The sequence below is a fragment of the Typopeltis vanoorti genome, chromosome 1, assembly GCF_054136105.1.
Source record: "Typopeltis vanoorti isolate ZY-2024b chromosome 1, IOZ_Tvanoo_1.0, whole genome shotgun sequence".
NCBI lineage: Eukaryota > Metazoa > Arthropoda > Arachnida > Uropygi > Thelyphonidae > Typopeltis > Typopeltis vanoorti.
The window spans coordinates 83,735,241-83,761,283 of record NC_143549.1 but is presented as its reverse complement, the minus strand read 5'-3'; the positions used below and the strand labels follow the sequence as shown (position 1 = coordinate 83,761,283).

The 26,043-nt window shown below is 37.4% G+C and overlaps 1 protein-coding gene across 1 annotated transcript in view; it reads left to right on the top strand.

Annotated features, from left to right (window-relative positions):
- LOC150110163 (muscle calcium channel subunit alpha-1-like) overlaps positions 1–26,043 on the top strand; it is a 1,246,847-nt gene that overhangs the window by 453,816 nt on the left and 766,988 nt on the right. The window contains exon 20 of the mRNA XM_090391329.1: positions 25,026–25,212. Coding sequence (XP_090247455.1) covers positions 25,026–25,212 — 187 coding nt within the window. The remainder of the gene's footprint in view (positions 1–25,025; positions 25,213–26,043) is intronic.

Here is a 26,043-nt window from a genome sequence, read left to right as displayed (position 1 = left end):
TTCATCTACCTCATTTCATGTACTTCCATTTTATTTGTGTCAACATTATCAGCATTATGAAATAGAGTGACAGCTGAGTGAAAGGCAGGACTGACTTTTCATAAAGCCATGCTGTCTATCATAAGGTATCATATCCCTATCCGTTCATTCCTGAATTGTACAGGAATCAAAATCAAAATCTCACTTAACTGGCAACAATGGAAATTTGCCGATTCCAGATATGAGATTTTGCCAGATAATTGAATATATATTTCGAGAGCTCACCTGTTCATGTTTTGTGATGAAATGTGTAGAAATTGCAGCATGCGAAGTTTGTTGGTCATGTTTTTTGATCTGCCGGCCATAATTAAATAAATAACATCAAAAATCATGCAGATTTTTTAAATTTAAAACACATACACATAATTTTATATTTCACAAAATCAAATTTAAACAGCATTTAAAAATTACAGTACGTATTACCACATGAAAGTTGTGAATTTCTTAGTCTGACGACATAACATAACTTTAAATGTCTGCCTGCTTACAAGATTGTTACCAGAGCTTTAAAAATTACAATGAAGTTTCATAACATCATGTGCTGACATAGATGAACATTGCTCAGCAAATCTTGCCAGAATGCAAGCCCATTGCATATTTTTCTTATCTCATAGGCTTAAATTTCAGGTTTAAATTTAGACATTCAAAAGTGCCATTGTTTTGGTATTGGCAGTTAATTGGGTACCAATTATGAGAGATTTTACTGTACCTTTAAACAACTTATCCAATAATAAACCACTACTCCTGAGATTTAATTGTTCTGTAATTTGATACTTATCTTTTTGGTGGAATTATTGAACAAGCACTTTATCAGCATATTTCATACTGCTGTAAATGACGTGGTGCAATATGTAGAAGGGAGGTAAGTATTAGGAGAATAGGAAGTGAAAGAATCAGAGGTGTATCAGGTGTTGATTCAGTTAGAAGTTGATAAAGCTGTAGGAACGGATGACATATCACCATGTATTCTTAAGGAATGTGCACCACAACTGGCTATGCCCTTGATCTGGTTATTTAAAGAAAGTCTTGCAGTAGCTAAAGTTCCTAAGGAGTGGAAAGAAGGAAAAATGGTACCACTCCACAAGAAACTTCTAGAACAGAAGTTTCCAATTACAGACCAGTTGTAACTGTAGTTGTGGTCAAGTGTTGGAGAGATTGATTAGGAATAGAATGCAGGATTAGATTGATGAATGTAGCTTTCTTTATGATGATCAGCATAGATTTGTAAAGGGTAGGTTCTGTTTTAACAATTTACTTGCATTTTATGATAGGTAATGGGTGTGTGTGTGTGTGTGTGTTAGGTAAGGGGGGGGGGGAATCAAATACAGTGATATTCTTGGACTTTGCAAAAGTGTTTCATAGATTATTGTATTATAAGTTGATGTACAAGCTGCAGAGGATGGGAATAGATAGTATTGGTTAGATAGATAGAAGATTGGCTCTCCGAACAATACCAGCAGGTTGTGTATGATGGAGCAGTATCTGTTTTTGTGCCCCCCTGCTGTTTAATTTGTTTGTCAGCGATATATCATGCTGGCTGACTGGGAATCTTCAGTTGTTTGCTGATGGTTCAAAGTTAGGAAGAATTATAAGTATCTGCTGATTATGCCCTTCAGTAAGATTTCAGTAGACACTTTTGACTTGGACAAAGGAGTGGTGGTTGTAGTTTTAATATTAATAAGTGCAAGGTATTGCATTTTAGAGTGCAGAAATATAAGGCTATAAATATCATATCAACATTGCCATATTGCAGGAAGTAGATGAGTTTCGAGATTTGGGAGTGATAGTTGAAAGTAGACTGAAGTTTAGAGGGCACACTGCAACGCTTCAGTGTTGCAAAGGCTGCACATCGAGTGCTACTAGGATAAGAAGCACTCTAACATGTAGGGATAAGGAAGTGGTTGTGCCATTGTATAAAACACTAGTCAGACCACACTTGGACTATTGTGCTCATATCTGGTCACCTGGTTTTCATTGTGATGGAAACATTGGAGAGGGTCCAGAGATGAGTGACTAAGACAATATCAGGACTTTGCACTGTTGGCTGTGGAGAGAGAGGTTAAAAAAATGTGGATTGTAGAGTTTAATGGATAGGAAGAAAAGAGGGGATATGATAGAGACATTTAAGTTAGTGAGAAGATTTTATCAGATTAAACCAAATGAGATTATAAATAGAGTAGAAGGTGAGAGGGAGAAAAACCAGAGGCCATTCCTGGAAGTTACGTAAGAGTGTGATGAAGAGGGGCGTGAGGAGTGGATTTTTTACATGGAGAATTGTCAGTGAATGGAATGCATTATCAGAATGTGTTGTTAATGCAATGAGTGATAAGGATTTTAAGATTCTGTATAATAAATATGTTGTTAGTTGAATGAGCCTTCCATGATGAGTCTGCTGACTCCATAGAAGGTGCAATAATAATAATAATAATAAACTACTACTCCTGAGATTTTAATTGTTCTGTAATTTGATACTTCTGTCTTGGTGCTTCCTTTGTGTAATGGAACTGTTCTTCCCCCCCCCCCCCCACACACACCCATTCCACTTTCTCTGGACCTTGCCAGAGCTAAGATTTAAGCAGCTTCATAAGAGACACCTTGTTCTCTTGAATGAGTGGACATGCCATCCAGTCACATAACTGTATTCAAATAGATATATTTCTGAGCACCTCCAGTTCATCTACCTCAGTTCATGTACTTCCATTTCATCTATGTCAATTGTCACATTCATGACTGCAATGTCTCCACCTGGACAATACACTTTTGCAAAAATAAGCACAATATCTCAACTATTTTCTTCTGGCACTGACCTATTATCAAGGTTGGTTAAAGTTTACTTTCATAATCATTCTTGTCTTAGTTGCTATACAGTGAAATGGCTGTAGGGTTTTCATTCTTTTAATCTGATTTAGACCTCTATACCATGCTTATCACCATTCTTTCCTGTGATTTGTATTGCTCATGGTGTTTTTTTTTTTTGTAACTTCTGCTTTATGATGCTACTCAGCCATTGAATACTCATTTATTCTCATGAACTTAGGTACGCAGTCTGATACTGCTTCTCTCAAACAATCTCTAAACATTTCCCATATGCTTTTTAATTGAGCTACTTATGCCATGCCATAGCTTAAAGCTGCTAACTAAGTTTATCATAATTGCCATCTTTGTAATTCCACATATACCTCTTCTGAACTCATAACTTCATGTTCATCAGCCTCCCAGGACAAGACTTCATAGCCACTTTCTCCAGTTTGAGATAGAGTGACTACTATCTTAATTATGGATATACCTTCTGATATTATAACCAGATTCATCACTTTCAAAGTTTGGATCCATCCTCGCCATCAGAAGTTTCAGATATTGTTTTATTATTATTGTGCTGGAACATCTATGGTTCCAGTACAATAATAATATTGTACTGAACCTCCAAAGACCATTGCAAAGACCCAAACTATCTGCACAATCTGCCACACCTCTCCTTGAATCCATTAATAAAAAAAGTACACACACAACAGATTTGGGCAACCATTCCATTAATTTACAACTCTATAAGTGAAAAACCTAGTCCTCACACCCCTATGAACCACACTTTTACTCAACTTTAAGGGATGACCTCTTGTTCTACCCCTTCTAGCGAAGTGCCGAAACATTTCCCATTCATCAACTCTATATAACCCTTTAAGTAACTTAAATGTTTCTATCATATCCCACCTTTTTTTTTCACCTATCAACCAACTTCTCCAATCCACACATCCTCGATCTAACCTCATACAGTGTATTCCATCGACCACTAACCATCTTTTTCACTTGCCTCTGAATCCTCTCCACTACTCCCTCATCCCCAAGAAACCAGGAGATAAAACTGAGCACAGTAACCCAGATTTGGAAAATTCAAAGCTTCATAAAGAATATTCACTTCCTTATTTCTACTTCTTACTTTGTTGTTCATCAGTCAAGTAACCTTTAAGCTACTTGAACAACCTTAGCAATATGTTCTTTAAACTTCAACTCCATCTACCATCACCCCCAAATCCATAGCTTCATCAATTCCTTGGAGTGCAGTTCCATCAATATGGTACATAGTTTGAAATCGATTTATTCCAAAATGCATAACTTTATTTCTCCAAATTAAACTGAAACAATTATTTTTTGCCGATACTGACATATTTAAATCATTCTGCAAGCTCTACACATTACCTTATTCACTATCTCTGTACATAATTTTGAATAATCACCAAACAACTGAATATTTTCTTTCAGGTTATTTCCAATATCATTTATATACAAATTAAACAGTACTGGTTCTAGTACCATTTTATCGTGGATGACTAGTTTGTATCTTTTAATTTCTTTACCGGAAATGCTATTGATTTCGTTTTATTTAATGAGATTTTCATGTCATACTGTTATATTGTTTTGTTCAATACACATAGATTCAATAATAACAACTGCAAATATATCACTTTCTAACTCTAAAGTAAATTTTATTTTGTCATGAAAAGAGTTGATTTTTCCTAAGAACTCATGTTAAGCTTTCTACTTTTTCTCTCCAGATAATAAACACATCATCAACGTATCTCCACCAGACTGTTAGTTTTGGAGTAATCTTAGCTAGAATATCATATTCTAATTTCTCCATAAACAAGTCCACACAAGTCCCTATTTATAAAATAAGACCCAATGAATATAAGATTTTGAAACACTTAAATGCAGATACCAAAGAAAACATAAAATTAAACACCGAATTGAAATTAGAAGAATTTCTAAATTACTACACAGAATTGTGGACAGACAAATATTTTAAAAAAGACAACTGGCAAACAATTGACGAAAATGAAAAGGAAATAATTAAAGAAGAATTAGAAATCAGCCTGAAAGAAACAAGAAATGGAAAATCACCTGGAGAAGATTAGCTAGGTTCAGAACTATATAAATACGCAGGAACAAGATTCAAAGAAAGACTTATTATATTTAAATAAAATTTATACAACTGGTATCCCCCAATAGAATGGAAAAAAGCAATTGTGATTCCTATCTTTAAAACAGGTAATAGAGATGACCCTAAAAACTATAGAGGTATCAGTATACTAAATTCCTTACAAAATATATAGCAGAATCTTAAATAGCAAACTAATGAAATATTCCAAAAACTCTATTTTAGAAGTACAGAATGGATTTAGAAAAGGACGATCATGTATAGACCTGGCCTTTTGCCTAGAATTAATAATATAGAAAAGAAGAGAATACAATTTAGAAACAAATATTGCATTTATTGACTTTGAAAAAGCATTTGCCAAAGTTAAAAGAAACATATTATTTAACATATTAAAAGAAAGACAAATACCAAATAATATCCTGAAAGCTATCACAAGTATATATGAAAGTAATCAAATGCAAATATGATTAAATCATGAGCTATCATATACGAGAGAGATAAACCATTGGGTCCGACAGGGATGTCCCCTCTCAGCAACTCTTTTTAATATTTACTTAAATGATATAATAATAAAATGGAATAAAAATATACATCAAGGAATTAAACTTTCTCCTACAGTGAACTTAAACACCCTCCTTTTTTCCGACGACCAAATAATAATTACAAATTCTGAAGATAACTTACAGAAAGCCATTCTAGATCTAAATGAGATAGCCAAAGATTATGGTATGATAATATCAACAGAAAAGTCAAAAACTATAGCCTTTAAAGGACAAGATCAAGCAAGAACTAAAATAGTAATAGATAACAAGATCTTAGAACAGGTGAATTCATTTCAGATGGATTCAGGAATCAGTAGGAGAGAGGTATGGGAATGCTAGAAGAGAGAATAGCAGTAGAGGAGAGGGAATGAAAGAAGTGGAGAGAATGGAAACAATAGGAGAGGGGAATGGTAAGAGGTATAATGTATGGCGATTCAATGATTCGTGGTGTTCAAGATAGGATGCATGAGGAGTATTTGCCAGGAGGAACAATAGAAAGGGTGGCCATGGCAATTAAGAGAGGTGAAAGGGTGGATGAGATGATTGTGATGGTAGGAACAAATGACTTGAGTGGTAATGTAAGTCGGGCAGTGAGTCATATGAGATTTTTGCTTGTGGCTGTACGGAAGAAGACAGAAAGAGAAAAAATAGTCTGCATGTTGCCTAGGTATAAAAAATACGATAATGATGAGCTGAGCAGAAGAGCGGTGATATTAAATGGCATAATAGCGAAAATGTGTGACAAGAGAGGACTGGTATATGTGGATGTTTGAGGAAAGAGAAGAATTGTATACGAGTGACCGCTTACATTTGAATGAGGAAGGACTTAGGCATCTGGAGCAATTGCTGTTCTGAACGAGTCAGTGTATCCCAGGGAGGATGATAACAGGGGTGGCCTCTTGTGGGAATGGATACTTTGGAGAAGGGAGACAATGTGAGGTAACACTGAGCCCAGTGGAGTCTAGAAGGGATAATGCTGGGTATAGAAACAATGGCATTTATATGTTTTATACTAATGCCAGGAGTATCCGGAATAAGGGAGAGGAATTGGTGGCGCAGATAGCATCAGCCTGGCCAAAAGTTATTGGGATCACTGAGACGTGGTTGACAGAAGGGGATATAATAACAGGAATAGAAGTCGCTGGGTACAGCATTTTTCGTCAGGATAGGAGGGGAAAGCATGGTGGTGAGGTACTGCTTATGATAAGTGATGACCTATGTCCTCTAAGAGTGGAGGCTTTGGAAGGAAGTGAGACAAATGATTTTGAGAACATATGGTGTGAGGTAGAGGTAGGCAAGACAGGATATTTAGTGGGGTGTTGCTACAGACCCAGGAGCACAGAGGATGGGAACCAGGAGATGTTTAGACAGTTAAGTTTGGCAAGTGCAAGAAGAATGATTGTTATGGGAGATTTTAACTACAGTAGTATAAATTGGAGAGAGGAAGATTCATGTAGCAATAAGGGAATGGAATTTCTAGAATTCTTGAGGGACAAATGTCTTAGGCAACATGTAACAGAGGGAACAAGAGGTTCAAGAGTTTTGCATTTGGTTATAGCATCAGTAGAGTTGATAATAACTGAGATGACATCTCTCCTACCAGTTGGAGAGAGTGACGATGTGGTTTTGACTTGGAAAATGAATATACATGCAGGATTATCAAAGAGACGGGAACTTATGTGGAATTGTAAAGCAGGTGATTATAATAGTCTTAGACGTCAACTTCGGGCAGTTTAATGGAGGGAAGAATTGGAAGGCCGGGATATCATTAGTGCATGGGAAATTGTGAAAGAATATTTGTTAGCAGCAGTGGTAAGTTGTATACCACGAGTCAAGAAGAGAATACAATTTGGAGTAAAGTGGATGACAAACAATAATAAACAGGAATTGCATGTGAAAAAGAGGCTATGGAAGAGATATAAGGAGACAGGTGAAGAGAAGATGCACGATGAATATAAAACACAGGCCAGAAGAGTGACTAGCGTGGTAAGGAAAGCGAAACTGGAATATGAGAGGAGAGTGGCCCTAAGATCCAAAGAAAATCCTAGGGAATTTTTTAGCTATGTGGCCAGTAGGATGAGAAATGACTGTGGAAGAATGATATTGTAGGATAAAAATGGGAATAGAGTGACTGATGCAGAGGACATACTGGAATTGTTCAGTGAACACTTTATTGGAGTATTTCATCCTAGAAGAGTCAGTTTTAATGCTAGAGGGATAGGGCTGGTTCGAGGTTTAGAGGTACAGGAGGAGAGTGTGTTTTAGATACTGAGTACTCTGGATGTCAGTAAAGCTTTGGGACTGGATGGTATTTCACCACGAGTTTTGAGAGAATGTGCTAGGGAACTGACAGTGCCTTTAACCTGGCTTTTCAATGAAAGTCTGGCTGCAGGAAAGGTGCCCATGGAATGGAAGGAAGGTAAGATAGTGCCATTGCATAAGGGCAGTAGCAGACTGGAAGTGTCTAATTATAGGCCAGTTTGTGTGTGTAGTTAGTAAGATCTTGGAGAAAGTAGTGAGGGACCATATACAGCATTCGACAGATGAGGGTAATGTTATCTGTGAGAGTCAACATGTATTTGTGAAGGGGTGCTCTTGTTTTAGCATTATGCTAGCCTTTTATAATAAAGTTACAAGAACATTAGATGAGGGAAAGGCATATACTGCAATTTTCTTAGACTTAGCGAAGGCATTTGACAGGGTATCACATGATAAGCTGATATTTAAGTTGCATCACATGGGTCTGGATGTCAGATTGGTCAGCTGGATTCAGGATTGGCTGTCTGATAGGTATCAGAGAGTTGTGTATGGTGGAGCAGTTTCAAGGAGGCAGAGGGTTACAAGTGGGGTCCCACAGGGCTCAGTACTAGGACCTATATTGTTTAACCTTTATATCAATGACATTGCCAGTGGACTGCAAGGGAATATTCAGTTGTTTGCGGATGATGCAAAGCTGGGAAGGATTATTAGTAATAGTGCAGATGTGGTAGCCCTGCAAGTGGATTTAAATAAGCTAGATACATGGGCAAATGAATGGCGGGGGGGCTTCGGTTTAATGCAGCAAAATGTAAGGTTTTGAGGTTTGGGAAACATCGTTGGGATGCTGCATTCTCTATAGGAGGAGTTATACTGGAGGAAGTAGGGGAGACAAGAGATCTGGGGTTGATGATTGAGAGAAACCTGAAATTTAGGGGACATATTGGAAAGGTGGTGAAGGTAACACAGAGGATTGCTGCAATTATGAGAAGGACACTGACCTGCAGAGATAAAAAGGTTATCATTCCATTGTATAAATCTCTGATCAGACCACACTTAGACTATTGTTCTCAAATTTGGTCCACAGGATTTTGAAGGGGATAAATTAACTGTGGAAAGGATACAAAGACGGATGACAAAGATGGTTTCAGGATACAAGCATAGTTATGAGGATCGGCTGAGGGAATGTGGACTGCAGAGTTTGGTTGATAGAAGGAGGAGAGGTGATATGATTGAGACTTTTAAACTGTTGAGAGGTGGTTACAGGGTTGACACTGGAGAGTTTTTTCACTCAGATGAATACCGGAAAGGAATGATTACAAGAGGCCATCCCTGGAAATTACTGTGAGCTGTGAGCAAGAGGGTGAGGAGTGGTTTCTTTGTGTGGAGGGGTGGTTGAACCGTGGAATGCATTGCCTGATGGAGTGGTGAGAGCGAGAACGGTCAATGAGTTTAAGGAGTGGTATGATAGACTTTGTGTTTCTTAAGGGGGATCTCCCCTCAATGAATCTTGTCAGACTTTATGTTCTTAGGAAGGACCTCCCACGATGAGTCTTTTGACTCCATGGAGGCCTGAATAATAATAATAATAATTTAACTACCTAGGATGTATGATCACATATGAAAATGACAAAGATATAAAACTAAAAATTGCAAAATATTTAAAAATAACAGGTGTAATTAACTCTATATTTAAAGCAATCCTAGTTCAAAAACAAACCAGACTAAAAGTATACACTGCATTAGCCATACCAGTCTTAATGTATGGTAGTGAAATCTGGATAATAAAAGAAAAAGACAAAAAATAATAACAGTAGAAATGAAGTTTATGAGAAAAACTACAAAATATATCCTATTTGATCACAAAAGAAACAAACAAATTATGAAAGAATTAAACCAAGAACCAGTAATAGAAAAAAATAAAAAATATAAACATAAATGGATGGAACATGTTCAAAGAATGAAAACAGAAAGATTACCAAAACAAGCCTTAAAGTACAAGCCATTAGGAAAAAGAAAACCATGATGATGATGATGGTTCTAGAACTGAACCTCTCCTAGCACTAAATGAGCATACCGGTAGTCATCACTAGTCACCTGCTTTTGTCGAGAATCTGTTCATTTGTATGCTACTTTTTCATATCTGTCTAGCAGTTACCCTCTTATCCACATAACTACTGTCATATCCATCCCCATTTGTTTTAATTTATGTAACAGAGTTATGGTATTCTGACAAATACCTTTGCAAAATTCACCAGAATCATAGTGTAGCCCAGTGGTCGCCAAAGTGGTAGATATCGCCCCCCCCCCCCCCAGGTCGATATAACATTGTTAGGGGTCGATTCGGGCTCAGTGGTCGATTGGGTTGATAGAAAAATATAAGACATAATTGTATAGATAATATTTAATTCGGTTAACTTGGATTACCTCCATTCTGAATGACAAAGCAATTAAGAGTGAATTGTGAGAACAGTGACATCAGTAGGACCTATAAGATGGAGCAAGGTCATGAAAATAGTTTCAGAGGCCAATGAAGTAGGCGCCGAAATGACGTATTTACCAATAAACGGATATCGGTGGTTCCCGTCCAGCCAGCGCGTACATGGTTGAAGCTGGTTTTAGTCATGTTAATTCCATTTTAACAAAACAAAGAAATAAGCTAGATTTAGAATTCCGTCGCGATTTAAGGCCGAAACTTACTAATTTTGAACTCAACATTTCTAATCTTGTCAAGCATCACAAAGCACACCCTTCACATTGACAACGTTAGTAAATTGTATACTAAGTTAATAAAAGTCTTATTTTCTTTATTTAAATGAAGGGGATATTAAATCCCTCATCATTTCAAAGCCGAATAAGAAACTCAAAGATCGGAATCAAGGAGTTTCATGCCGAATCTGGGATTTAATATCCCTTTCATTTAAATAATGTTACATCGCCGATGTGAAGCCTATTGGCTCTTTTATTTAAGTCTTATTTTCATATATATATATATAAGGAAGATTGTATTATTGTTATTTTGTTATCTAAATTAAATTTTATATTTTATATATTATTTATTCCTCCTATCAAATATGTAACGTTAAGAAGGACATCAAAAACAAAAATGTATCCCTTTGACGCTAAGCCAATATAATAATATATATTATATTATACATACAATAAACACTGTAACTATAAAATAAACAATCTAAAAACTCACATGAGCATCTTTTTTGCTTCTCCTATTATAATTACTTAATAGTAAAATAGAGGTGGTCGATAAAAAGTCAAACTCTTGAAGGGGTCGATGGTCAAAGAAGTTTGGCGACCCCTGGTGTAGCCATTCCCGTTATCATCAGATGTTACACATTTATAAAAATGTTAGTAAATGGCTAAGTCATGACAGACCATTCATAAAGCCTCAGAGTCTCTAGTGTCACTAGTGAATGTGGTAGTTGTGTTGAGTTGTGCTATAAAATGTCTTTTTAAATTAAAGTATGGTGTGGCTTTTTGTCTCAAATTGTGCTGCAGTTGTCCTTCGGTGGGATATAAATGTCTATCAGTGGTGTTATTGTTTGAAACACTGTGGTATATATTGTGTTTTCGCTGCTGTTTGTTTGTTTCAATACTTCAGCGTCTAAAGATGGCATCCAACAAGAGACGTACATCAACAGCTTGGAGGGATTCTATACAAAAGTCTGGCTCTGTGTTGGATTTTTCGCAATGAATGTGTTGCGGAAACTGCTGCATGTATGTGCCGAAGAATGTGAAGGATCTGGGACTGTTTTACTAAATGAGAAGAATGAAAACGTCGACATATGTGAGAGGTGTTGGGATAGGCTGGAACAATTAGGAATGGAAGTAGACGTCGTGACAGTAGCAGAAGAACTTCGGTAGGAGTTCATGAAAATGAAAAGTGATATTCAGCTTCTGCAGGAAAAATTGGAAGTGCTCAGTAAGGAGGCTCTGGAAATTAAAACTGAGTTAAATGTGTTGAATAGAGAAATTAGGACTATGGGGATTCCTTAATCCTGTTCTAGTTACTTTAGCTGAAGTAACTAGAACAGGATTAAGTATAGGAGAGTCTTTGGTGATTGATGAAGTAATAAATAGTATTGGAGTGATTGGGAGTCAACAGAAAGAAAGCACTAGAGGTCTAGAAGAAATGAGATGTCGTGAGAGTGAGGGAGTAAGTAAAAGAGTGTTAAGTAATGAAACTGGGAGAGTCATGCCGAATAGCATAGAAAATGAGGCCGTGAGTGACACTTGTTTGGACTTGAATGAAGTTATGAGTGGTAAAATATATGATGATTCTATGATTAAGGGTATGTAGAGTGGTATGTCTGAGGAGTGCTTGGCTGGTGGAACAATAGAGAGAGACGCTTTAGCAATAAAGAGAGGGCATGATGCAGAAAAGATGATAGTTATGGTGGGTACAAATGACCTGAATGGTAGTATAAATCGGGTAGCAAATGATTTAAGACCATTGCTAGATATTGTGAAGAAGAAAAGTGTCAATGGGAGGATAGTGTGTGTGCTGCCTCGTTTTGACAATTATCAGTTAAGTAGACGAGCAATAATAATGAATGATATGATTGCAAGAATGTACAAAAAAAGAGGTCTAGAATTTGTTGACATCTGGAGTGTGTTTGAAGGCAAAAGACAGCTGTATGCAAGTCATGGGTTGCATCTGAACATGGAAGGTCATAAGCGATTGAAGAAGTTACTGTTTTCTGAACAAGTTGAAGTTATTGGGCAGGGAAACAAAAATTGAAAAGGTTGAGTGTGTAAGAGGGAGAAACTTAAACAGTGATTATATATATGTTGATCCTTATTCGTGGAATAAATTACAGAATAGAGTGTATAAAAATTGGAATGGGACTACAGAAATTAGTAATGTGTACTTCAGTTCTAAAGCTGGTACAAGAACTAAAGGGAATCTGCAATTTTTGTACACTAATGCAAGAAGTATTCGAAATAAGAGGGAAGAATTTTTGGCATTAGTCAATGCAATCTCACCAAAAGTTGTAGGCATTAGTGAAACTTGGCTGTCAGCAGAAGATGTGGTCACTGGAATTGAATGTGATGAATACAGTATTTTCAGGGAGGGTAGAGAAGATAGAACCATTGGGAGGAGTACTGTTGATGACAGCTGATGAGTTGCAGCCACAAAAAGCAGTATATCAAGATGATAGACATGTGAATGATAGTTTATTTCAGACAGTTTGGTGTGAAATAGTGACCAGTGCAACCAAATATACATTAGTTAGTGGCTGCTATAGGCCAGGGGTCGAGGGGATGATATTGAATTCATGCATCAGCAAATTAGTGCAATGAGTGCAGGGTTAATGGTTATTATGGGGGATTTTAATTCTGGCGATATAAATTGGAAGGAGAAATATCACGTGGCCAAAAGGAATTGGAATTCATACATCTTCTATGCACTTTGGGGTGAAAAGAACAGCAGCAGTATATCGCATTGGTGGAACCATACTCCAGGAGATTGATGAGGCCAGGGATTTGGGAGTGCTGGTGGATAGGGAGTTGAAGTTTAGGGGGCACATTGCAAAAGTGACTAAAACAGCTCACCAAATCACTTGGCTTATGAAAAATACTTTAACATGCAGAGACAAACAAGTTGTTGTTCCTCTGTATCGAGCCTTGATAAGACCCCATCTGGACTTCTGTGCCCAGTTATGGGCACCAGGGTTTCTTCATGATGGGGAGGAAGTGGAGAGGGTCCAGAGACGAGTGACCAAGATGATAGCAGGTCTGTGGAATGAACCTTATGAGAATAGGTTGAGGATTTGTGGGTTGCAGAAATTGGATGATAGGCGAAGGAGGGGTGATATGATTGAGACATTCAAATTACTGAAGGGTTTTTATAAGATTGATCCAGAAGATATTTTTGAAAATATGACTGGTGGTGGGAGGACTAGGGGCCATGCATGGAAGCTGGGCAAGAGCATGGTTGACAAGGGTGTTAGAGCTAGGTTTTTTACTTGGAGAGTGGTGAATGAGTGGAATAAGCTTCCAGAGTCTGTTGTGGGTGCTATGACGTGAATGAGTTCAAGGCAAGATATGATAGATACTGTGTGAATGATGAATAGTTGTTCCAGACATGATGTTTGGGCCTCCCTCGATGAGTCTGTCGACTCCTTGGAGTTTCCCAGAACAATAATAATAATTACTTGAAACAGCACATAACTGAAGGGACACGTTGTATGAGAGTGTTGGACCTTGTCGTTGGTTCAGAGGATATATGTATAAGTAAGGTGTCCTCGTTACCTCCAATTGGTGAGAGCGATCATGTGGTATTGACTTGGGAGGTTGCAAAATTTGTGGATATCTCTCTTAAGAAGGGATATATACGGAACTGCAGGATAGGCAATTATAACAAGCTTTGGAGTGAGCTTGCAGCCATCCCATGGCAAAACATATTGCAGGGGAATGATGTTAGCAGTGCATGATAAAATCAGTAGGTATCTGAGGAAGGCAATATCAGATTGTCTTCCTGACCCCATGGTCAGGAAGACAAACAAGGTAAGCGTTAGATGGATGAGTAGTAGTATCAAGCTTGATCTGCAAAAAAAGAAAATGTTATGGAGAATTTACAAGGAGAAAGGCAATCAGTACACCCAATGAGCAGTACAAGACTTAAGCTAGGAAGTTTACCAGCATAGTAAGAAAAGCTAAATCGGATTATGAGAAGACCTTAGCCAAGGAGATCAAGGTTAATCCCAAAGACTTCTTCCGCTATGTGGCAAGTAAAAGGAAGAACGACTTTGGAAGGATAACTTTAGTGGGTGCTGATGGTATTGAGGTGACAAATTCAGATGTAATAGTAGAGTTACTGAGTGATCACTTTTCAAAAGTGTATCACCCAAGTGAGGATATCTCTGTAGCAATAACTAATGTGAGAATTGAAGTTATGAAATCAGAGGTACTTAGTATATATATTGCAAAATTTCAATGCAAACACTGCTGTAGGTTTAGATGGAATATCTGCTTAGGTGTTGCATGAATGTGCAAAGGACATGTCAATGCCTCTTACTTGGTTATTTAACTTGTTTGAACTCTGGTATGGTCCCTAGGGAGTGGAAGGAAGCCAAAGTAGTTCCTTTGCATAAAGGCAGCTCTAAAACTGCGGTAGTTAATTACAGGCCAATTACCATCTCGGGAGGATTGGTAAAAGTATTGGAAAAGTTGGTTAAAGACAAAATTCAAGAATGGGTGGATCAGGATATGATACTCTATAGGGGCCAACATGGTTTTGTTAAAGGTCGATCCTGCCTTAGCAATTTATTAACTTTTTATAATAGAATAACATCTGAGTTGGACAAAACGAAATGGCTACACAGTGGTACTTATGGATTTTGCTAAGGCATTTGACAGGATACCCCCATGGAATACTGTTGTGCAAATTGGAGCAGATGGGGATGGATACTGAACTGGTGATATGGATATTAGAATGGCTCAGGGAGAGATACCAGAAGGTGGTTTTTGGAGGAGCAAAGTCCAGGATGAGGCAGGTGACTACTGGTGTGCCTCTGTGCTTGTGCCATTGTTGTTTAATTTGTACATAAATGATATAGGAAATGGCTTAAAGGAAGATATTCAGTTGTTTGCCAATGATGCAAAGTTGGATAGCGCAAGAAAAAAAATCAAGTTGATGTTGAGAGTTTGCAGGATGATTTAAATAAGCTGGCGAAATGGACAAAAGGAAATGATGTCAGTTCAGTGTGGGAAAGTGTAAAGTTATGCATTTTGGGATTAAAAGATTTCCAGCTGTGTAGTACATCTATGGAACGGTACTCCAAGAGATTGATGAGGCTAGAGACTTAGGGGGTGTTGGTGGATAGAGAGATGAAGTTCAGGGGACACATTGCTAAGGTGTCCAAGATTGCATATAGGATTACTTGGTTATTGAGGAACACACTAACATCCAGAGATAAAGAGGTTATTATTCCCCTTTATAAAGCATTGATACTTCCACATTTGGATTACTTTACTCAAGTCTGGTTATCTGGATTCCTTGGAGATGAGGAGGTTGTGGAGAGGGTTCAGAGGAGAGTGACTAAGTTGATGAGTGATGTAAAAAATGCTCCCTACATTGATAGATTGAGAGCGTGTGGATTGCAGAGGTTGGTTGATAGGTGGAGAAGAGGGGATATGAGGAGAAATTTTTCAGCTGTGTGATAGTGATGGAAGAACAGAGGTCATCCCTGGAAATTAAGGAAAAGCGTGGTTAACAAGGGTGTGAGAACAAGGTTTTTCACCTGGAGGGTGGTGAATGAGTGGAATGCATTGCTTGTCTCAGTTGTGAGTTCTTCATCTGCAAATGAATTCAAGAAGAGATATGATAGATAGTGTTTTGATAGTTTGGGTCTCCCATGATGAGTCTACTGACTCCATGGAGATACCAGTAATAATAATAATATTATAATCTTATCCTTCCATTCCTTTATTTTCTTTTTGATCAATTTTTTCAGTACTTTTTTCACCGTTCCTGAGATAGCAATTGGTCTATAGTTTGCTAATGTAGTCTTAGAACCTCATTTAATCAAGGGAATTGTTTTGCCATTTGTTCCAATCCATTGGAACTCTACTCAGCTGTGATTTCAAACAAATAGCTTAATAAGAAGCCTTTCTTTTAAGCTTACACGGTGATCTGAATGAATTTTTGAAAATTATGGAGACAACTTAATAAGTTGTCTCCATAATTTTGCAATGCTTCTTATTAAACCTTAATAAGAAGCATTGCAACTTTTATTACACATTCTCTCAAAATGCGAAATGACATTCCATCTAATCCAATAACTGTATTTACATTGAGATTCTATAATATCCTAAGAATCTCCAATTCATCCACTTAAATTCCGACGTCAGTCTCTGTCACATATCACGGCATTAACCTGAATTGGATGATATACCCTTGCCAAGTGGTCACTCAGTAACTGAACTATTTTATCTATATGTGTCACCTCATCACCCACAGCACTCATCAAGGTTACAAACAACACAAACGCATACAATTCACATTTTAGATTGAAAAGCAGAACGCATGTTTTTGTTTCTAGATACACTTGCTGGCAATTTTTCCTTCACTGTACCGGAGACTGACACATACTGGTCAGTATATATGTATAAATTCCTACCACCACACAACACAAAAGCTAGGGGTCATTAATATACTAAAAAACAGGGCTTTGATGATTTGCTCCAATGAACAAGCACTTAAAGATGAACTGAAAGTTATCAGCAGTACCTTACTAAAAAATGATTACAGCCAAAATACTATCAACAAAATTCTGTACAAGACTTCACTTAAAAGCAAAAATAAACTACGCTACAATAAAACTGTAACCATTCCATACATTAAAGGGATATCATACAAAATAAACAAATTTCTACAGATATACAATCTGAAAGCCACCTTTAAACCTCCTGCAAAATTAAAGAACTTACTCAACTCATCCAAGGATCCACTCCCTCCGCTGGCCTACCCTGGAGTATACTGTATTCATTGCGCCTGTAATTGCTCTATATAGGGGAAACAGGATACACAATTCCTATCAGAAAAAAGGAACATAAACGACACATTAAATATAATAGCTATGGTCAAGCTGGTCTTTCTGATCATGCCCTTGAACACCTTACATAGAACTGACTGGAAAAGAGCCTGTTGTTTACATCACACCAAAACAAGGTATGAATGTAAATTTAAGGAGGCCTGTGAGATTCTTATCAACCACTCTAATCTTAACAATAAGGATGGTTTTAAAATCCCAGGAATATGGATGGCACATATTCTACCTACTTAACCTTTCTCTCTAAGAGCTAATTAGAAATAGGACCATAGGTAATCCAGAATCTTTAATCTGATATAACAGTTGTCATTGTTATATTAGGACATCATTTTTACTGTAACAAAACTTTCTATATGAAAGAATGTTTCTCTGATATTAACTTAAAGAGAATATAGCTTTGATGTAGTTATTTTATTTCATTTATTTATTGCAGAGAGAGATAGATGAGCTGAAAGAGGAGGTGGAATGTTTCAGGGAGATAAGAAGTATGAAAGATGAGATATGGTGAATCAGAGTAGGAGTGAGAGAGAGAGAGAGAGTTATGGGAATGATAGAAGAGTAGATAATAGAAACAGTACGAGAGAGAGAGAGAGAGGGAATGAGAGAGAGAGAGAGAGAGAGAGAGAGAGAGAGGTATGGGAATGATAGAAGAGAGAGGAATGGAAACAGTCAGAGAGAGAGGAAATGAGAAGAATGTGAGGGAGTGCTGGAACCAGGGATAGAGTGATGCCAGGACAGCAGGTAAGTAGGGGGAACACAGAGTGAAAGAGTTAGAGGAGAGAGTGAGGAATGCAGGTGAGCAATCAAGGAAAAGAGTGGTAAGAGCTGTGATGTATGGAGACTCGATCTGTGGTGTGCAAAACTGGACACCTGAGGAGTGTTTGCCTGGAGGAATGATAGAGAGTGTGGCTATGGTAATTAAGCTGAGTGAAAAGGTGAATGAGATGATTGTGATGATGGGAATGAATGACTTGAGAGGCAATGTAAATCGGGTGGCGAGAGATCTGAGATTTTTGCTTGAGGTTGTGCAAAAGAAAATGCACAGAGGAAAGATTGTGTGTGTCTGTTGCCTAGGTATGATAGTGACGAGTTGAGCAGAAGAGCAGTTCTAAAGAATAGCATAATAGCCGGAATGTATCAGGAAAGAGTATTGGAATATGTGGATGCTTGTAGGGCATTTGAGGACAGAAGGGAAACTGTATGCGAGAGACCGCTTGCATTTGAATGAGGAAGGACGTAAGCATCTAGAAAGAGAGAGCGATTGCTGTTTTCTGAATGAGTCGGTGGGTCAATGCAGGGAAACTAGAATTCCCAGGTGGATGGTGGCAGGGGTGGCTTCTTGTGGGAAGGTGGACGTCATCTAGTAACACTGAGTTCAGTCAAGTCTGGAGGGGATAATGATAAGTATAGAAGCAGTGAAATTTTTATGATTATACTAATGCGAATAGCATCAGAAATAAAGGAGATGAATTTGTATCGCTGATAGCATCAGCCTGGCCAAAGATTATTGGGATCTCTGAGATGTGGTTGACGGAAGTCGATATAATAACAGGAATTGAAGTAGCAGGGTATAGCATTTTTCAACAGGATAGAAAAGGAAAACGTGGTTATGGAGTACTGCTTATGATAAGTGATGACATGTCCTCTAAGTAGGCTTTGGAAGGTAGTAACACTAATGATTTTGAAACCATATGGTGTGAGGTAGCTGTGGGATATTTAGTGGCATGTTGCTACAAGCTAAGAGCACAGAGATGTTTAGGCAGTTGAGCTTGGCAAGTGCAAGAAGAATGATTGTTATGGGAGATTTTAACTAGAGTAGTATAAGCTGGGAAAAGGAAAATGCATGTAATAATAAGGTTATGGAATTTCTAGAATTCTTGAGGGACAAATGTCTTAGGCAATATGTAATAGAGGGAACAAGAGGTTCAAGAGTTTTGGATTTGGTCATAGCATCAGAGGAGCTGAAAATAATTGAGATGACATTGATCCTCCAGTTGGAGGGCTTGACCATGTGGTTTTGACTTGGAAGATGAATAGACATGCAGAGGTATCAAAGAAAATGGAACGTATGTGGAATTATAGAGCAAGTGATTATAATAGTCTGAGATATCAACTTGGGACAGTTAAATGGAGGGCAGAATTGAAAGGCCAGGATATCAATAGTGCTTGGGAAATTGTGAAGGAATATTTTTTAGCAGCAATAGTGAGCTATATTCCACAAGTGAAGAAGCAGATACAATTTTGTGTAAAGTGGATGACAAACAATATCGAACTGAAAGTGAAAAAGAAGTTATGGAAGAGATATAAGGAAAGGGTGTGGAGAGCAGATGCATGAAGAATATAAGACTCAGGCCAGGGAGTGACTAGTGTGGTGATCAAGGCAAAACTGGAATATGAGAAGAGATTGACACTAAGATCCAAAGAAAATCCTATGGAATTTTTTAGTTATGTGGCCAGTAGGAGAAGAAATGATTGAGGAAGAATGACATTGCAGGATAAAAATGTGAATAGAGTGATTGATGCAGAGGACACAGTGGAGTTGTTCAATGAATATTTTATTGGAGTAATTCATCCTGGAGAAGTAGTTTTTAATACTAGAGAGATAGGGCAGGTTTGAGTTTAGAGGTGCAGGAGGAGAGTGTGTTCCAAATACTGAGTACTGTGGATGTCAGTAAAGCTGTGGGACTGGATGGTATTTCACCATGGGTTTTGAGAGAATGTGCTAAAGAACTGACCTGGCTCTTGAATGAAAGTCTGGCTGTGGGAAAGGTACCTAAGGAATGGAAGGAAGGTAGGATAGTGTCATTGCATAAGGGCAGAGCAGACTGGAAGTGTTAAATTATAGGCTAGTTTGTGTGTTATCAGTAGTTGTTAAGGTCTTGGACAAATTAGTGAGAGACTACGTACAGCGTTCGGCAGATGGGGATAATGTTATCTGTGAGAATCAACATGGATTTGTTAGCGGGGGGGAGCTCTTACTTTAGTAATATGATTGCCTTTTATAATAAAGTGACAAGAGCACTTGATGAGGGAATGGCATATACTGCTAGTTTTTTGGATTTTGCAAAGGCATTTACCTGGGTGCCACATGATAAGCTGATATTTAAGTTGCAGCACATGGGTTTAGATGTTGGGTTAGTCAACTGAATTCAGGATTGGCTGTCTGATAGGTATCAGAGTTTTGTATGGTGGGGCAATATCAAGGAAGCAGAAGGTTAAGTAGGGTTCCACAGGACTCAGTACTGGGACCTGCATTGTTCAGCCTTTATATCAATGACCTTTTCAATGGATTGCAAGGGGATATTCAGTTGTTTGCAGATGATGTGAAGCTGGGAAGGGTTATCAGTAATAGTGCAGATGTGGCAGCCCTGCAAGACAATTTGAATGAACTAGGGGATAAATGAATGGGGGTGTCGATTTAATGCAGCAAAATGTAGTCTTGAAGTTTGGGATACATTGATGGGAAGCTGCATACTTGATTGGAGGAGATGTACTGGTGGAGGAAGTAGAGATAGACAAGAGATCTGAGGGGGGGAGGGGTTGATTGATAGAAAACTGAAATTTGGGGAGCATATTGCTAAGGTGGTGAAGGTAACCCAGAGGATTGCTGTACCTGCAGAGATAAAAGAGTTATCATTCCATTGTATAAGACAATGATCAGACTCCACTTAGACTATTGTTCTAAAATTTGGTCCCCAGGATTTGAAGGGTATAAATTAACTGTGGAAAGGGTGCAGAGGCAGATAACAAAGATGGTTTCAGGACTGTACAATGTTAGTTATGAGGATCGGCTGAGGGAATGTGGACTGCAGAGTTTGGTGAATAGAAGAAGGGGAGGTGATGTGATCGAGACTTTTAAATTGTTGATAGGCAGTTTCAGGTTTGACACTGAGGAGTTCTTTCACTTGGTGGAAGAGAGAGTGGGAAGGAATGATTACAAGGGAACATCCCTGGAAGTTTATTTCTGATTCTGGCATTCATATACATGCATATCACCATCCGTCTGGACCAATCCTTACATTTGTAATTACCAAGCTATTCAGATCTTTAAACCTAAGAAACTGCAATTGACATTGCATGATCATTGCTATATTCACACTAATTTGTCCTATGAGTGGCTGGACTGCATAATTCCATCCCCAAGTCTTATACTAAGTGCATCCAGGAATTAAGGTCCAGTCAAGAATTAAAAAAAAAAAAAAAAAAAAAAAAAAAGCTGGTATAGAAGAAAAAACTTTTATTATATACTCAAATGCCTACATACATATATATACTTTATTTTTTCATATAGTGGCAATTGACTTGCAGACATTTTTTTTTTATCATGGCACCATCTTCTTTATATCACATTAAAAAAAAAGTCTGCTGCCTGTGAGTTCAACCATCATTGAGTCATGCTGTTCTTTAGTTCCTCATCTTCTTCAAAGTGCTGAGATGGGAGCCACTGCTTTTTATGCAGGAACAAGAGGTAGTCACTGAATGTGAAGTTGGTGCTATGGAGTGGGAGATCAAAAAGTTCCCTCCCAAACTTCTGAATATTATTATTATTATTACATGACACCTCCAGGGAGTCCAATGACTCATTGAAGGATGGCACTTACTCTACAACTCTCAGCCTCCACCACTCAATTCACCAACCAACCACAATGACAACAACTACAATCATCATCTACACCAATGCCATCTACTTCCCACCACCACCACCACTTTCACAGACAATCACAATCATCCATGCCCATGGTGGGATTTGTACCCGTAGCCTTTTGGCTATAGAGTGGAAATGCTAACCGCTCGGCCAACCAGGCCAGCAAATGGTGAATTGTTCATCTAAGTTTCTTCAGTGTTTTATAATATGCATTAAGATGCCATCTTGTTTTTGACTGGTGATGTGTGTTTGAATTTTTTTGCTTTCGGAGATGATGAATGCTGCCACTACATGGACTGTTGTTTTGACTCGGACATTTGTGTATGAATTTAATGTTTCATCATCAGTCCCAATAAGAGAAAAACAGTTCATCTCCTTCATTTTTGTAATGCTCCAAATATGTTTGATGTGCTGATTCCAATTGTTACTGTTTATTCACATCGATCTGCATTTTTTGGACTGATCTGCCACACAATTTCTTATACCCCAGCTTTTCTGTCACAGTTTCATGAATGACTGTGCATGAAACTTCCAGGAATTTAAAAGAAAGTTACATAATTGTGAAACAATGATACTCATGAATTTTCGTGTCCACACTTTCCACCAAACTATCTGTCACCATGTTGTCTAATTTTGACATATATATCAGAACACAGAATTACGAGTAAATAATTATTTATTGACTTATTGCTGATATTTCGCTGGTGTTATAACCAGCATCTTAAAACACAGTTTGTCACAGTATGCGAGACTACAACAATATGGTGTAACAAAGGGACTACTTTAAAAAATTGTAGCAATAACACAAAGACTAAAGTCCTAATTAGGCACCCTCTATCTTAAAAAAAAAGAGAGACAGAAAGCAGGTACCTAGTTATGTCTTAAGATGACTGTCTCCCCAATCTTAGGTAAATTTTATACATATTTGTTGAGATTCGGAGTATGTTTCAAGGCTTCTGTGCAACAGAAGCCTTGAAACATACTCCTTGAATCTCAAAAAAATATGGCTGTATAAATTTACCTAAGATTTGGGAGACAGTCATCTTAAGACATAACTAGGTTCCTTCTTTCTCTCTGTTTTTTTTTAAGATAGAAGGTGCCTAATTAGGACTTTAATCATTGTATTGTTGCTACAATTTTTTAAACTAGTCCCTTCGTTACACCATGTTGTTACTCACATACTGTGGCAAACTCGTGCTCTGATAATTCTGTGTTCTGATATATACCGTCAAAATTAAGCAACACGTATGACGAACGCATAAGCCTTCCTACACATCTGTCACCACACTTGACTGGCCACTGTGCTCTTCATCATGAACATTGTTGCAACCCTTCTTTTAAACAATCAACAACATTACCTAAGTTTACTGTCATTCATTACCTCAGCCGTGTCAACCTTACACAGTCATTGGTGAACCTCTGTAGTACTGTTTTCTACCAACAAAATCTGTGTCACACTACAAACCTTGTAACTGGTGGGATTTTTTATCACAGGACTCATAAAACATTTGTAGAAGACTGCAAATAATAATGCAATGTAAAATGGTAAACAGCTAGCTAATCAGTCATACCATGCTACACTCTATGTGCAACCACCTCATATTTTATTTGGCAATAAATTCTGAACTGACCTCACTGTCTGGATGCATCTCATAGTTTCCCCTCATTTTGCACCTTCCACTTCTCATCAAACAATTTTCTTCAAACATCTAACTCCAGAACCATTCAAATGCAATCCATCAGGCATGTGCAAGTGCTTTCTTCCATCAAATTTACTCCTGTCATTATACACAAAGACCTTACTTATCAATTCATTCCTATCATTCCTTAGCAACAGAATGACTCTTAACCCTCTCACTCTTTTTTTTTTTTTTCATCCTCTTCTTTCAGTGACCATTAGATATTCTGAGGGCATCTTTGGTTAATATATTCAAATAGAGAAATAAGTATTTAAGCATGAGTGATTAAACAGAGCTTTCCCCTCAATGAGCCCTTGAACTCCCTGTTCATGGGAGTTCTTTGGTAATAAAATTTCCTTTCAGAAACCCTCACATAAGCCTATCATCCATATATTTACCTGATGGTCATCTTCCCTGAAGAATCTAAGTGCTCAGATTCCCTGGATGTTTGTTACATTTACATTCTCTCAAGGAACTCTGCCAATTTGTCAAGTGCTTCTGTAATGCAATTGAAAGAATAATGATATGTTGCACCCTTTAAATTGAAAAAGGCCTAAGTTAAATTCTCATCATGACAAGATGAATCTTTATATGGGTTTTTTCATTTGAAGGTGAGTTAGCCATTCTCATATGGAGGAATAAGGGTTTTTCTTTCCTGGAAACATGGGTTTTTCATTCTGCATACAGACAAATCAGCCTTGAGAACACATGCAATTTACAGACAAATAATACTAGTAGTGGTGGTGCGCAGTAGATGCCGTTGGTGTAGGTGGTGATGATAGTAGTGATTTGCTCTAGTTGGTGGATTTAAGTGGTGGAGACAGTTGTAGAGGTGTCAACTGATAATAATTATTATTTTCTATTCTGCATGAATTATTTCCAGTCTAATTTTAGATCTCATTTGATTGAAAAGGTATCCCATATTGAATAAATGAAGCAACTTTGTTCATGACAAAATTTAAATTAAATATATATATCCCTGTGATGATTGGTTTCCATGATAAAAAGTCAAAAATTCATAAAATCAAATCAAAGTTTTGGTCTCGAGGGAGAGTTTATTCTCTATGTATGAGAAGTTAAAACGTTGTTGGCTAGCTTGGATTCAAACATAGCATAGTCTTCTAATCTAATAGGATGGGCCATATAATATATTGTATTTGTATAATTTTATTTAAAAAAAAAATCAGCTAACACCTATTTGTTCCCGTATAGGGAGTAGGCGGGGCCGTTTACCCTATCTAACTTTTGGAGACTGAGTGTGCAGTTCAATCTCCACTGGTAGCCAATCATCCTGTTTAGCATGTTTTTTATTGTATTGAAATAATATAAAATGCATCACGAAATATATTTTTAATCTAGAAGTGGATCAGGAAGAAGAAGAAGAGGAAGATGTGGAAGAAGGTGCTGATGAGGAAAATGGTGAAGGTGAATCACAGTCTGTGTCCACTGGTGCCCGTCCAAGACGTATGTCAGAGATGAACATACCAACAAAGGTTCTTCCCATTCCAAAATATAGCTCATTTTTCATATTCTCACATACAAACAAGTATGTATTTCAAATTAATATGCAAAATGCTTCTGATTCTTAGCCATAAAATTATATGATGTGATGATAATTGATGGCTTTTAATGAATTAAAAAAAGTGTGTGTCTGAGTGTGAGAGAGACCTACACATGTATACACTTTTTTTTTTTTTTTCTGTTTTACAGCACATCACAAAATAGAAGCATTCTTCATAAAATCAGATTCATAAAACCATTATGTATCAGGCAATATAGATGTATATTAAAAATTGATAATGACTCAACTTTAAAACAGTTGCTTATTATTATGTGACACTTCTAGGGAGTCCAAAGACTCATCGAGATAGAGTGCCAACAGCATCGAATGATTCACCCCTTCCAACTACTAACCGCGCTCAAAATTGCTTAACTTTTTTCTGAGCCATTAGTAGCAGAGACTCTACCAATCAACCAACCTTTGCTGGTTTCATTATAGTAGAATAAAATTATTTTTAGCAGGAGAGATAACTTCTGTTTGCAAGACACAGAAACAAACTACCCAATTGCTAAGAAACTTTCATTTAAGTAGGAATATTTGAATGATACTATTGTAAAAATGGTTGAAACATCAAGGGCAGAACTAAACCGATCTATTCTCACAATTATAGCAGCCCAGTATCGAATTTTTTTCTTTTTTTCTTTATTATTTATTTTTATTTATCTGTTAGCTGGTGACTGGATGGGGCTGGCCCCTTAAGATTCAAAGTATCAAAGGTAGTTATGTCTATACCTGAAAACTTGCTACTCAGGTTCATTAAAGTAGCAATTTAAAGTGTCATTAATGAATGGCATAAGTTCAATTAAAGTGTCATTA